The sequence below is a fragment of the Octopus bimaculoides genome, chromosome 2, assembly GCF_001194135.2.
Source record: "Octopus bimaculoides isolate UCB-OBI-ISO-001 chromosome 2, ASM119413v2, whole genome shotgun sequence".
Taxonomy (NCBI): domain Eukaryota; kingdom Metazoa; phylum Mollusca; class Cephalopoda; order Octopoda; family Octopodidae; genus Octopus; species Octopus bimaculoides.
The window spans coordinates 87,727,746-87,742,628 of NC_068982.1; the positions used below are offsets into that span (position 1 = coordinate 87,727,746).

At 37.3% G+C, this 14,883-nt stretch overlaps 1 protein-coding gene across 1 annotated transcript in view; it reads right to left on the reverse strand.

Moving 5' to 3' along the window:
• Positions 1 to 14,883, reverse strand: part of LOC106875875 (flavin-containing monooxygenase 5) — a 38,664-nt gene that overhangs the window by 12,738 nt on the left and 11,043 nt on the right. Inside the window, exons 2-3 of the mRNA XM_014924177.2 lie at positions 11,501 to 11,800; positions 3,153 to 3,704 (exon numbers count right to left, since the gene is read on the reverse strand). Of these exons, the coding sequence (XP_014779663.1) occupies positions 3,153 to 3,704; positions 11,501 to 11,800 (852 nt within the window). The remainder of the gene's footprint in view (positions 1 to 3,152; positions 3,705 to 11,500; positions 11,801 to 14,883) is intronic.

Consider the following 14,883-nt stretch of genomic DNA (forward strand, 5'->3'; position numbering starts at 1 on the left):
GATAGTGGAAGCTATCAACTACTTCTAGTTTTTCTCCCTGGAATGTGGCAATAGTTGTTTTCTGCACATTTTCAGTGTTTATTGTTCCTGAGCATCTGCCACATACAAAAAATATCTTGCTAGTTAGCCTTCCTTTGATATTGCTGCACCTCTTATGTGTCCATAGCTTACACTGGGTGCATCTTATAAAGTTTCTACCTATGCCTTTTCTACAAATCGAGCAGGGCCATCTACCTGAAGGGGTTTGTATTTTGTCTACCTTCCTACTTATTAGGACTTTGGTTTTAGCTAGGTTGACTCTAAGGCCCTTCTTGCTTCCACACCTGAAATTTCTCCTCTAGTTCTGATAGTGACTCAGCAATAAGGACAAGGTCATCAGCATAAAGGAGCTCCTAAGAGCATCCTGTCTTGAATTCCTGTGTTATTGCCTGGAGGACTATGATAAATAGGAGGGGCTGAAGACTGAATCTTGGTGGACCCCTACCTCTACCCAGAATTCTTCACTGTACTCGTTGCTAACCCACACTTTACTGACAGTGTCCCTGTACATGTCTTGCACAGCTCTCACTAACCATTCATCTATCCCTAGTTTCTTCATTGACCACCAGATAAAGGAGCAGGGGACCCTGTCAAAGGCTTTCTCCATGTCAACGAAAGCCAGGTACAGAGGTTTGTCTTTGGCTAGGTATTTCTCCTGCAGCTGTCTTACCAGAAATATAGCATCAGTAGTGTTTTTCCCTGGCACGAACCCAAACTGCATCTTATCTAAACTGATTCGCTCCCTAATTAGTTGGGCTATGACCCTCTCCATGACCTTCATTACTTGGTCCAACAGCTTGATACCTCTGTAATTATTTGTATCTAAAGCGTCACCTTTACCCTTGTAGCAGTTGACTATGGTGCTGCTACACCAGTCATTGGGTATGACTCCTTCGTGTATCACCTGGTTAACTATACGGGTGACTAGGCTATAGCCAGCACTGCCAGATATTTTGAGCATCTCAGCAGTGATTCTTGATGGGCCAGGGGCTTTCCCTGTCTTCATACTCTTAATTGCTTTATCTACCATGGTACTGTCAACTTGGATAGCTGGTCCCTCTGTTGGGTCGACATTCAGCAGACTCTCTTTCTTCCATTAATTCTCTTTATTGAGCAACCTTTTATAGTGGTTGCTCAATAAAGAGAATAAAGTTTTATAAAAAGATTAAAAAGTATGGAAGACCCTACACACAAAAAACTATGTCCCATTACGTCCATTTATGCGGGAGCTCTGGGCAAAATGTTATAGTGCATGACCACCCTTGGGACATAAGTGATGTGTATGTAAGATTTGGAGAAAATCAGTGGAGAATTGTGGAAATGTATGTGTTAGTCATTATACATGCACATACTGTGATTTATATATACTAGATTATTAATTATATTACCCTGCAATTTACAAATATTTCTCTTTTAAAAGTGTTTTCTATTAACACAAAATTAAAATAAAATAAAATAGTAATAATAAAGGTTAATTATATACATTAACCTTGGGAATACAACAAAATCAGAATCTGGTAACTGCCTCAAGGTCCACAGAGGGTCACATGATCATGCTTGTCTTTGTAATGTTGGCTGTCTTGTTCAGTGATCCACTGAGAAGTGAGTGCAACAGTGCTCACTTAGCATCAAGCATGCAAACAACACACACGGTAACATTGTAACTTTGTAAGTTGATTCCTGTTTGTTTTTAATCTCTCCTTTCCATTTTCATGACTCTAACAACAAATAACGTAATTAATGTTTCATAATTTTGTGAACTGGTAGTGCTAATGAAATGATATGAAACTCATAAAAATGGCTAAAAAGTGTATAGTGCTGCTTTTAGCAACGCATGTATATTCTGATTATTAGTTTTCACATGGTGATGGACTGGTGGCAATAACTAAGTTTGTATTTCATTCTGTAATTTATGTGGTGCTGGTGATGTCCCCACATGCATTATTTTGTATGTGGTACTGTAATGGTGGTAGTGATACAGTATCCTCACCACTGATTTTTCCAATTGTATACATGGTGTATACAATCTTACTGTTAGTATTGTTTCATTTTGAAAAATAAAAATTTATTTTATGGTTTATTATTGTTTATATTTTAAATTACATATAAGTGCTTAGGTCTTCTATGGGTCTTAATCCGGCCCTGGTTAGCAGTAATGTTGTCAACAAATCTCCTCAAATTTTTGTTAGGATTCTTGTAGAATTTATCATTGCACTTTTCTGCAGGTTGACCATGTGAATCTCAGGTCCAATTTCCTTCAGTATGAATCTCAATTTCAATATCCTTCAAAACCATTCCACACATGTTCATATAGTACTTGAGCATTGTTAACTTGTGGAATTATGTTAAACAGCTGCTATCATGTGTAGAACAGATCTGGAAGAACATCCCCATCACTTTCCTTTTGTCAAGAAGGTTTAGGCTGTTTTCTCAGATGAACAATTTCCTCTTTGGCCAAGCCCTCACTGACTTTCTAAAATTCCATTTGAAAAGAGGAAGTTGAGGGTTGAAAGGGATGTGCTGCCCTCCCCCCACCCCCAGAGTAAATTGGCTGAAAGATGGGTGAACGTGATGAGGATAGCCCGAGAAAGTGACCAACTCTTAGCTTGCATTTTTAGGCTGAGGAGTATGGAGGAGGGAGAAGCATTTGCCATGGTACTCCAGTGAGTAGGGTAACCTGGGATCTGTGGGGTTCCTTGATTGCCCCTGGGTGGTATTTCCACCTATTGGATAGTTTGTTTTTTAGAATTTTCTTGTTATTTTTTTTTCATTGTTCACATGTTTTCTATGTAAATTCCCAATGTCTTTTGTCTGTGTATTCTCATAAATATCTTTGTGACCCTTGTGGCAAATAAAGAAAGAATTATTATTATTATTATTATTATCATCATCATCATCATCATCATTATCATTATTATTATTAAGATGATGGTTAAGTAGGAAAATTAAAATATTGGACTAAATGTAGAGCTCTGCCAATTACCATCTACTACCTTTCAAAAGTTATATCAAAATCATTTAGGAACTTGTAAAACACACTGAAAAGAAAATATAGTCTGAATTTTAAGTGATCCAGACAATATTCTAAAACTACTTACAAATCTTATTCTTACCTTGAAAATACGTGTTGCAAGACGGCATTGAAGCTCAGAAATTGGCAGAAGTGCTCCAATAGGTTGTACAAAACCAATTAAAGCCAAAGTGGGCTTTTCAAGGTCAGGTGGGAAAAGGTATTTGAATAAATGAAAATTATTTTTTTCTGTATCAAGAATTGATTTTGCAATGAAAGGTATTTTAATGTCATAACCAGTTGCAAGAATTATTGCATCAATGTCATCTTCGAAAGTGCCATCAACAAACTGAATTCCATTCTCTGTTATTTCTTGAACATCTGGCTTTATTATTACAGAATGCGAAATTATTTTGTTTGGAAGGAAATCATTTACTGTCGGGTGCTGGCTTTGAAATGAATGTTTAGGTTTTATTGAATATAGTGCATGGTCGAAACGTTGATTCAGTTTCCATTCAGTGAATGCATTGGAAACTGATGGTAATAATTTCTGTATGGTGTAAAAAAATCTTTTCTGAAAGGACATATCTATAGGATAACCTTTCTCTGCCACTCGATTGATTACCCATGCTCCATGTCTTGTACTTAGATATGTCTGAAATATAATGGAATGTCAGTTTAAAACATCAAAGATTAGAAATTACATCATATCTATATAATCTTATATTCATACAAATTTCAAGAGAGTATAGCAATAAGTCATTTTCAACTAAATCAAATTCATATATTGTTAACAACACCTCAACAAAGTACAAAGGTAAGTGATTTCAAGACACTTCGTCTAAAAATATCAAAACTACCTTTCAGAATCAGCTTCCTTGCTTTTCACATTTATCTCCTATACATACTATTTCACTGAACCCAACCTTCATTCGGTATATGTGCTATTTCACATTATCCTGAACGCCTTCCGGTTTCACCAGTCCTCAGTCAAATCGTCCAACCCATGCTAGCATGGAAAGCGGACGTTAAACGATGATGATGATGATGATTCACCTTATATATATGCTATTTCACTGACCTGAACATTCATCCTTTCAGTAACTTAACATTCATTCTCTACATGTGCTATATCACCAACAAGCTTAACCTTCATTTCCTGTGTATTCACTGTTTCACTGACCTCCAAAGATATGCTACTTTATTGAGTTCAAGGTAAATAACTAGAATCAAAATCTGCTGGAAATATAATTATTCCTGCTTGGTAATACATAACTAGGATATCAACAAGACAGTTTGGACTGAAAGTTCTTCATTGTTTCACTTTACAAAAACAAAAAGAATACATTTTTGATAGTCTGATAATAAACTTTGAGAACTTTAATTCTCAACAACAAAATCATTAACGAGCAAGTATATTGTGGAGTAATTAATAATATGTATTTACCTGGCACATGATTTGATTTATATTAATGTGTTTATTATAACTAGTAGTGGTGTAATGGTTCTTTGCCTTTCAAAGAATCAATCTGGGTTCAACTCCTGGCTGACCCAACCTAATAATGTTATCAATAACATCTGGCTGAGCAAACATTTGTTGAAGAACATTTCAGCTAAGACCAGTCCATCTCATTTTCATACATAGTGTGTCTAGGACTACATTATTTAATGTTTCCATTTTTCAAGGCAGTAGAGTGTGAGATGAGGTTGTTTGGTTGCTTTTTCAAGCAGGTCAAGTATAGAGGTTCTCTAGTTAGCTTGGTGCAGTAATATTTTGTGATGGGTGATGCTCCAGCATGGGTACATCCAACTGGCTGCAATCAGTAAAAGAGAATAAAAGGATATTTGTGCTAATGTTCATTAAACATATGCACCTCTTAGCACCTGACTTTATTCTAGTCTTGTCAATGTCTATGTTCAAAAATAACAGTCTTACAGATTTTACATCTCAAACAATGTTCAAATGACATTAATCAACAATTATAGAATATGTAATAGCTACTTTTGATGGCCACCCTATATCTAAAACACTTTTAGTCAACATCTGGTGGCCAGCCTATATAGGCTGGCCACCAGAACATCTAGGTAAAAAGAATCAATATACATTTCAGTAGAACACAATATTGACTTACTCTTTTACTTGTTTCAGTCATTTGACTGCAGCCATGCTGGAGCACCGCCTTTAGTCGAGCAAATCGACAGCAGGACTTATTCTTTGTAAACCTAGTACTTATTCTATCAGTCTCTTTTGCCAAACCGCTAAGTTACGGGGACGTAAACACACCAGCATCGGTTGTCAAGCGATGTTGGGGGGACAAACACAGACACACACACACACATATATATATATATATACATATACACATATACGATGGGCTTCTTTCAGTTTCCGTCTACCAAATCCACTCACAAGGCTTTGGTTGGCCCAAGGCTATAGTAGAAGACACTCGCCGAAGGTGCCACGCAGTGGGACTGAACCCGGAACCATGTGGTTGGAAAGCAAGCTACTTACCACACAGCCACTCCTGCGCCTACTTATAAAAAATATTAATGCTAAAGCAGTAGAACATGGTATTGACTTGTAAAAATTGTTTAATATACTTCATAGTATATTATGGTTAGGGGTATCAAACTGCTGGATCAGGTGATGAAGGTCACGGAGAGGGTCATAGCCCAACTAATTAGGGAGAGAGTCCACTTAGATGAGATGCAGTCTGTGCCAGGTAGAAGCACCACTGATGCCATATTCCTGGTATGGCAACTGCAGGGGAAATACCTAGCCAAAGATAAACTCCTATACTTGGCTTTTGCAGACTTGGAGAAAACCTTTGAGAGGGTCCCCTGATCCCTTATCTGGTGGGCGATGTGGAAACTGGAGATTGACAAATGGTTAATAAGGGCTGTACAGGCCCTATACAGAGATGCCGTTAGTAAGGTTAGGGTTGGCAATGAGTATAGTGAAGAATTACGGGTAGATGTAGGGGTCCACCAAGGATCAGCCTGTAGCTCCCTCTTATTCATCATAGTCCTCCGGAATTCAAGACAGGTTGTTCCTGCGAGCTCCTCTATGCTGATGACCTGGCCCTCATAGCAGAATCACTACCATAACTAGAGATAAATTCCAGTCGAAGGGCCTTAGAGTCAATATCACAAAGACCAAAGTTCTAGTAAGTAGGAAAGCGAACACATCACACATCCCTTCAGGTAGGTGGCCTTGCTCAATCTGTAGAAAAGGTGTAGGTAGAAACTACATAAGATGTACCCAGTGTAAGCTATGGACGCATAAGAGGTGCAGCAACATCAAAGGAAGATTAACCGGGAAGATAGCTTTCCTGTGAGTCAGATGCACTGGAGCAATAAACACCACAGATGCTCAGAAAATAGATTCCATCATATGCCAGGGGGATAAACTAGTAGTTGATAGTTTCCACTACCTAGGAGACCAAGTCAGTAGTGGGGGTGGATGCTCAGAGAGCGTTACCACTAGAATAAGAATTGCCTGGGCAAAGTTCAGACAGCTTCTACCCCTACTGGTGACTAAGGGCCTTTTGCTCAGAGTGAAAGGTAGATTGTATGATGCATGTGTGTGAACTGCTATGCTTCATAGCAGTGAAACATGGGCCATGACTACTGAAGACATATGTAGGCTTGAAAGAAATGAAGCTAGCATGATCCGTAGGATGTGTAATGTCAGTGTGCACACATGACAGAGTGTAAGTGCTCTGAGAGAAATGTTAGACATAAGAAGCATTGGATGTGGCGTGCAAGAGAGACGTTTGAGTTGGTATGGTCATGTACTACGGATGGATGAGGAGAGCTGTGTGAAGAAGTACCACTCTCAAACAGTGGAAGGAATCCGGGATAGAGAGAGACCCAGGAAGACATAGGATGAGCTGGTGAAGCATGACCGTCAAACATGAGTCTCACAGAGGAAATGACGAAAGACAGAGACCTCTAGAGATATGCTGTGACTGAGAAGACCCAGCAAATAAAGTGAGATCACAGCTATAACCTACACCAGTGTCGCATAACCAGCCAACTCAAAAGTACCCTTGGATTATAGGATGACATGTCATGCTTGAAGAGACCTACTGAGTCAAGTACATCACATAAAATAAAATAAAATCACAATCAAATGGAAATTGTAGTTGTGGTCCCCATGCCAGTGGCACATGAAAAGCACCATCTGAACATGGTCAATGCCAGCCCCCTTGCTCTGACTGGTTTCTGTGCCGGTGGCATGTAAAAAGCACTATCCGAACATGGCCAATGCCAGCACTGCCGTGACTGGCTCCCATGCCGGTGGCATGTAAAAAGCACCATCCAATCATGGTCGATGCCAGTCCCCCTCTGGCCCTCGAGCCAGTGGATTGTAAAAAACACCCACTACACTCTCGGAGTGATTGTCATTCGGAAGGGCATCCAGCTGTAGAAACATTGCCAGATCAGACTGGAGTCTGGCGCAGCCTCCTGGCTTTCCAAACCGTCCAACCCATACCAGCATGGAAAACGGACATTAAACGATGATGATGATGATGTTTTAAAGAGCAAAACAAAATAGACATTTTAGTTTGTTTTAGCTACCATAGCTAAAGCCGAAGTAAAATATTGCTTTCTGAACACTGCCTCTAAGTAAGATTTGGATAGATACTATAACTGTAATCAACTTTAATCTGATTTTAATTTTTTTAGTTATGTTATTCATCATGACTGAAGCCAGACTGAAGTGTTGCTTTTAAGTAATAACCATACTGAAACTCAATAAATACATAAATAAATAAATACATACATACATACATCAAGGATATGAAAGGTATTGGTATTGTTTCCCTCTCTTGATTTCTTTTTATCTCCTTCCCTTTTTCTTCCCATTCTCTCTTCCTGTTTTTGATTTGACCCATCTCCTCTTTCTAATCATACACATCTCTCCTCCCTCTATCTATCCATTAACACTATCAACACAGTTGAATTCACACCAAAAAGACCCCTCGATCAACCAACACTGTTTACAAGGCTCTATACTTGGAATGACCAAATATAACCACCATTGGAACTCACAGACCAGGTACAAGAAAATTTCTCCACCAAAAAAATTGTTCACCACTTATATACACCATTCTACTTCAATAATGGAACTGCAAATACAATATCCTTATGTATTTTACTTCTATATCCATTCACTTACTTCCCTCTGTATTTCATATCTTCTCTACAATAATTAGTACTCAAACATTCATTCTCACTGTCTCTGATGAAGGGATATATAAAATATCCTGGAAACAGCTGTAAGACCTTTTCTTGATAAATGTTATGAAATCTATTTACTGCCTTGTTTTTTTTTTTTATCTCACTATGTCTATATATATATATATATACATATATATATATATATATATGCGCATTATTATTATCTATATGATAAGTAGTAGCCATATTAATGTTATATAATAACTCTTGTACTATAAACCAACAGTCTTTTCTCTTTTCTTACTGGGTGTGGAGGAAGTGGAAGTGTCTGGTTTTCACAGGCCTTTGTAAACTGTTGAAATTGATACCATTAATATTACCCTTGAACCTTTCCTGTTAGAAAGACATGAGTAGGGAGAGAATTCCAGATAGCAGATTTTTGGGGAAAGAAAAATTGAGCAGTGTAATTAGTGCAGGGCTGGGTACGGTGTCAAGGCACACATGTCAAAAGGGATAAGAGGAGAAGTGATACAAGAATGCCTGAGTGGAGAAAGCATCAACCCAGTCAACTCCAAGGAGTAGAGACCCTAATAGTTTCAATAGAAAAGACACATTGATGCCATACCTTAACAGCTATACCGAATATACTGTATTTGATAGCATGAATAACATATGATCATACCAAACGTACCCCAATTTCAGTAGCATATATTTAGGAAGAAAGAGATTTTGGTGTATCAACCCTTTTGTTACTGAATACCTACTAAAATACACTGTTTGTTTTGATTAATTTTGATAATAATTAAGAATTAAAAAAAATAACTTGATCATTATTAAAATGGAGTTTGGAACATAAATTAACATGAAATTCTTATAGAAATTTTTAATTTAGTTCACTTAAAAATAAGAAGTTTGCACCGTAGATCCAGAGGCAGTTTTAGGCAGTTTGGTATCAAAAGGGTTAAAGTATATAATACGAGGGGGAGCTGGAAAGTCTCTGGCTTTCGGTAAAATTAGAATTTTATTCAACATATTCCTCTCTCAGATTCACACACTTATTGCAGTGGTCCTTCAGTTTTTCTAAGCTCTGTTAAAGAACTTGAAAGATTAGGCCTCCAACCTAGTCTTTCGAGATACCCTTAAAGCCAGGAACTTTTCAGCACCCCTCGTATAGGTCCAACTTCACACAAAGGACCTGGGGGGATTTCTGGAGAAAAAGAGCATCTAACAGGCCATAAAATATGATATATGTTAACCCCTGTATTATGAGTAACAACCATATTGGTACAAAGGCCGTAATATCCCTATGACTGTAATATCAATAGGGTTGTGGTTTATGTGGCAGTTGGTTTTACAGTGTTTTCCTTTTGTGGAATATTTTTCGACTTTCACAGAAATATTTCTCTCTCATATACAATGATGATGAAATAAGTCAATAATGGTGATATGGAAGGTGGTGAGCTTGCAGAATCATTAGCATACCAGGCAAAATGCTTAGTGGCATTTCATCTGTCTTTACATTCTGAGTTCAAATTCTATCAAGGTCAACTTTGCCTTTCATCCTTTCGGGGTTGTTAAAATAAGTATCAGTTGAACCATGGAGTTGATGTAATCAATTTATCTTCTCTTCCCCAAATTATTGGCCTTAAGCCAAAATTTTAAATCAATAATGAAAATAAGGATAAATTCTAAAACATTTTGATTCTACACTTCTGAAATATGTTGAAAAGTAGAACAATTTAATGCTGATACTGGAATGATTTTTCATGGCTTTGTGATTTTTAGAACAAATGCTGTATTCTTTCCTTATACTATTGTGCTCAGTGGCAGAGTACAAGGAGAGGGTCAAGAGAACCTGTTTACTCTTCTGAGGCCACAGGAACATCTCTAATGCAGGTGTCAAAATAAAATGTACTCAGTACATTCCCTAATGTGGTTGGTGTTAGGAAAAGCATTCAACCACAGAAAGCAAGCCAAAATTGAAATGTATGAGTAAGATGTATGTATTTACTCTGTTGCTCTACCAAATTTTTGATCTTTTATCTATTACTTGTTTGAACTGTGGCCATGCTGGGGCACCACTTTGATGGATTTCAGTTGAGTGAATCCACAACCAGTATTTATTTTTTAAAGTCTGGTATATATTTTATTGGTCTCAATAACTATTAAGTTATGGGGATGAAAAACAAACCAACAGCACTTGTCAAGTAGTGATGAGGGACAAACAGACATAGACATGCACAGATACATACATAAACATATATATGACAGGCTTCTTTTAGTTTTTGTCTACTACCAAATCCACTCACAAGGCTTTGGTTGGCTCAGGGCTATAGTACAAGACATCTGCCCAAGGTATCACACAGTGGGACTGAACCAGGAACCATATGGTTGGGAAGCAAACTTCTCACCACACAGCGCCACACCTATGCCTATGACATCATCATCATCATTTAGTGTCTGCTTTCCATGCTGACACAGGTTAGATGGGTGCGTTTTACGTGCCAGTTATGTGACACCAGCAAAGGCCATGACTACGATTTCACTTGGCTTCACTGGTCTTCTCAAGCATAGCATATTGCCAAAGGTCTTGGTCACTTGTCATTGCCTCTGTGAAGCCCAACATTCAAAGATCATGTTTCACCACCTTGTTCCATGTCTTCCTGGGTCTACCTCTTCCACAGGTTCCTTCCACAGTTAGAGACTGGCACTTCTTTACACAACTGTCTTCGTCCACATGCATCACATGACTATACCAGTGCAGTCAACTCTCTTGCACACCACATCAGAAGCCTCATATGCTAAGGTTTTCTCTCGAGATGCTTACACTCTGTTGTACATGCACACTGACATTGCACATCCAGTGAAGCATACTAGCTTCACTTCTTTCAAGCCTATGCATGTCCTCAGTGGTCACAGCCCATGTTTATCATTAAAACAAAAATTACGATTGTTTAAAAATTTCAAATTTTTTGAAAAAGATAAGTTAAAAGCTAATTATTAAAAAGGAAAATGTTTAACTCTTTAGCATCCAGATTACTCTGTCAAACGTAATACTTATCTATTTACATTATTTTGGATTAATCTTATAGCTTTGACATTTTGATGATGTGATTATTTATTTTTAGAACAACATTGTAGGGTAGGTGTGAGAGGTTGGATCTAACCAGTTTGAACATAAAACTGAAACAATATTTTGGTCAGATATGGTTGTCTTAAACACTAAATGGTTAAATTTAAAATGAAGAAATATACAAGACTTACTTGGGCTGTGGTATTAGAGACTTCAACAGCAATATCACCTCCAGAATTTCCAAAACCTATTACAACAACTCTCTTGTCTTCAAAACCCTTACTGTGTTTGTAGAGCTGAGAATGAATTACTTGTCCTTTGAACTTCTCAATGCCAGGAAATGATGGGATTTTTGGAGCAGCATGATGCCCAGTACAAACTAGGACACCATCAAATGTAATGACATTTTCTTCACCTGATTTGCAGTTTCTAGTGTACACTTTCCATTGACCGGAAACGGTAAAATCATCAGATTTTTCAATTTTTGTGACCTGTTTAGATTGGATAAAAGAAAAATTGAAATATTATCAATGCACCAGTCAATGAAGTAAACTATATGAGGTCATTCAGTCTGTTAGAAATAACTAAACCTCCATCTAATATAAATGGCACTCTGTTGGTTATGTTGACAAGGGTTCCAGTTGATCTGATCAATGGAACAACTTGCTTGTAAAGAAATACAGGTACTACTCATTTTTGGCAGCTGAGTGAACTGGAGCAACGTGAAATAAAATGTCTTGCTCAAGGACACAATATGTCACAAGGAACTGAACTCACGACCTTATGATTGTGAGCTGAATACCCTAACCACTAAGCCACACACCTTCACCCATCTAAAACACCATCTTAGAAAAGAATATATTAGATATATATTGGTCTTTGGTTCCCAGCTCAGTGTGGTCATAGTTGGAATGCCTTTGATCATAGGTCTATTTGATCAAGAATGACCAGGGGCTTAAACAACAATGACAATGGTAGTATTAAAACAATTCAATGGGGGAACCTAAATGTGGTTGCTTTTTGACCTGCTAGAAATAGCAACAAAATTTCCTTTAAATTAAATCTTGATATATTAGGATGGATGATATTAGATAATGTACTTCTACATAACCATAAATAGACTGGATGGTCACAGATGGAATATCACAAATCAAAAGTCAGCTCAATCCAGGTTGGCCTGGGGAAAAACAGTGAAAGTATAGTATAAATATGACACTTTAGGTACAAAGGTGCAGGTATGGCTGTATGGTTAAGAAGTTTGCTTCCCAACCACATGGTTTCAGGATCAGTTCCACTGCATTGCACCTTAGGTGTCTTCTACTATAACCCCAGATTGACCAAAACCTCCTTGTGAGTGGATTTAGCAGACCAAAATTGAAAAAAGCCCATAGTGTGTGAGCATGTGTGTGCGTGTGTGTATAACTTCAAACGGCATCCTGCAGTGGGGGTCTTGGTATGGGAGTTCCAGAGTCTTCAGATACCATTGCTCCAGGTCTACTCTGACCTTGAGTAATAGCACATGTTTGTGTCCCAGCTATGGATTAATTAGCATGTGAATGACTGGAAGTGAAAGCCCCCTAATTCTCATTAAAACTTCTTTCTAGGAGTTGGCAAACTTGTCTGAAAAACACTTGAAGAGCACTTGGTTTCTGGTCATCTCAGTCTCTTGTGTGCCACTGGTTTTACAGCTGATTGCACTGAAAATTGGATTCAGCACTGTCCAACAATTTACTCACTCAAAACAAATTCACACAGGAATTTCTTGGACTCTTGAAAGGTCTGCATGGACTTATTGAATTTAGGAAATGGTCTTACTTGGTGATGAGTACACTTCTACCATATATTTATGTACATATGCACATGGGTGTATATGTGTATATACTTATATTTATGTGAGCATGTATTTGCATACATATTTTTGTATATTTGTATGCATATCTATAGTTATATATATATACATATTTAATTTTATTTTATGTGTGCGTTCATTGAGCACAATTTGTGAAGTATCTCTCCTTTCTTGGTGTTTCTATGTAGCAACCTCTTTCTCTCTTCTCTTGCTAGTTTTCTGTTTCAGTTTCTTTTTCTTTTCTTTTTGTTTTTACTTTTTCTCTCCCTCCTCCCTATGCTTAATGTACTTCTCATCTCTTTCGTCGCTAACAACTGACCTGTATATGGATACACCAAGAGATTTCGTGTGCATGTATGTGTGCGTACATATATGTATATGTGTATTTGTGTATATATGTATGTTATAGATGGTTTAGTATGTGTATATGCTGCTGAAAAATATCTATGTAATTTTCAATTTTTAAATGGATATAAGTGTTAATGCATTAATTCATTTATATTTTGTATATAATTATTTACCATATGCATTTAAATTCTGCCCTTCAATTTTACAACAAGATGAATTTATACTAATTTCGTTCGTTGCATGCTTAAGACCATTAGTTGAAAGGACCAATGAAACAAGACCATTTTCAAAAATATATCATTTAAACTATTTTTATGCTTGATTATATCGTCATTTCTGCTCCATTCTAACAAATCTGTCTGACGAACGGGAATGTGAAACTCTGAGTAACAGTTTTTGTGATATTTCTGCTGCTTTTCAATAATGTATATATATATATATATATATATATATATATATATATATATATACAGGGTGGGTACAAAGTAACTAGGCATTAGAAATTGCTTATAGAATTTTTAGTATCACAAAAGTCATGATGAAAAGATTTTTTAAACAGACAAGACTAATGGGGATTTCTTATTTTCTTATTTCTTATTTTCCAGATGGCCAGTCGCTTGATTGTTCAGGAGCAAGCTAAGATAGCAGCACACTATGAAGTACGGAATTCCATTGTTTTGGTTCGGAGATGGTGGCGTGCATGAAAAGGTAAGCATGCAACACTGCGTCCGGAGACAATAAAAAGTTGTTATGCAAAGCTGATGATCACGAGCTCTGTGAAAGATGGAAGAAGAAGTGGCTGTCCAACCAAATCCCGATCAGCAAAGAATGTGGCAATAGTGCTGGAAATGTTTAATTGCAGCCTGCAATAATCAACACGTCAAGCAGCTAGTGAAAGTGGACAAAGAAGACATACAATATGTATGGTGTTGCATAAAGAATTGAATTTTCATCTATGGAAACCCCATTACGTGCAGGAGTTAAAATCTGATGACTGTGACTGCAAAATGGAATATGGAGAGTTAATGCTAAGTTGGGATGAAGATTGGCCTGAATTATTTGAAAACATCCTCTGGACTGATGAGGTTGGGGTGTTATAATACTGATCGCACACTGGAGGATTTGGAGACATGGATTAAGGAGATTCTCAATGATATCCCAGTTGATGTCCTTCAGAAGGTTGTTCATTCCATTCCTGGCCATTTGAAGAAACTGGTTGACGTCACCAGTGCTTAAGTTGAAATATGAAGATTTACTTTCATTTTCCCATGTAATAAAGAACATGTATCATTTGTTTCAATAAATTTGTAAAAGGAATATGGATTTTATTCTCAATATAATGACATTAAATCGCTATAGCAGACAACGGGTTTCTCT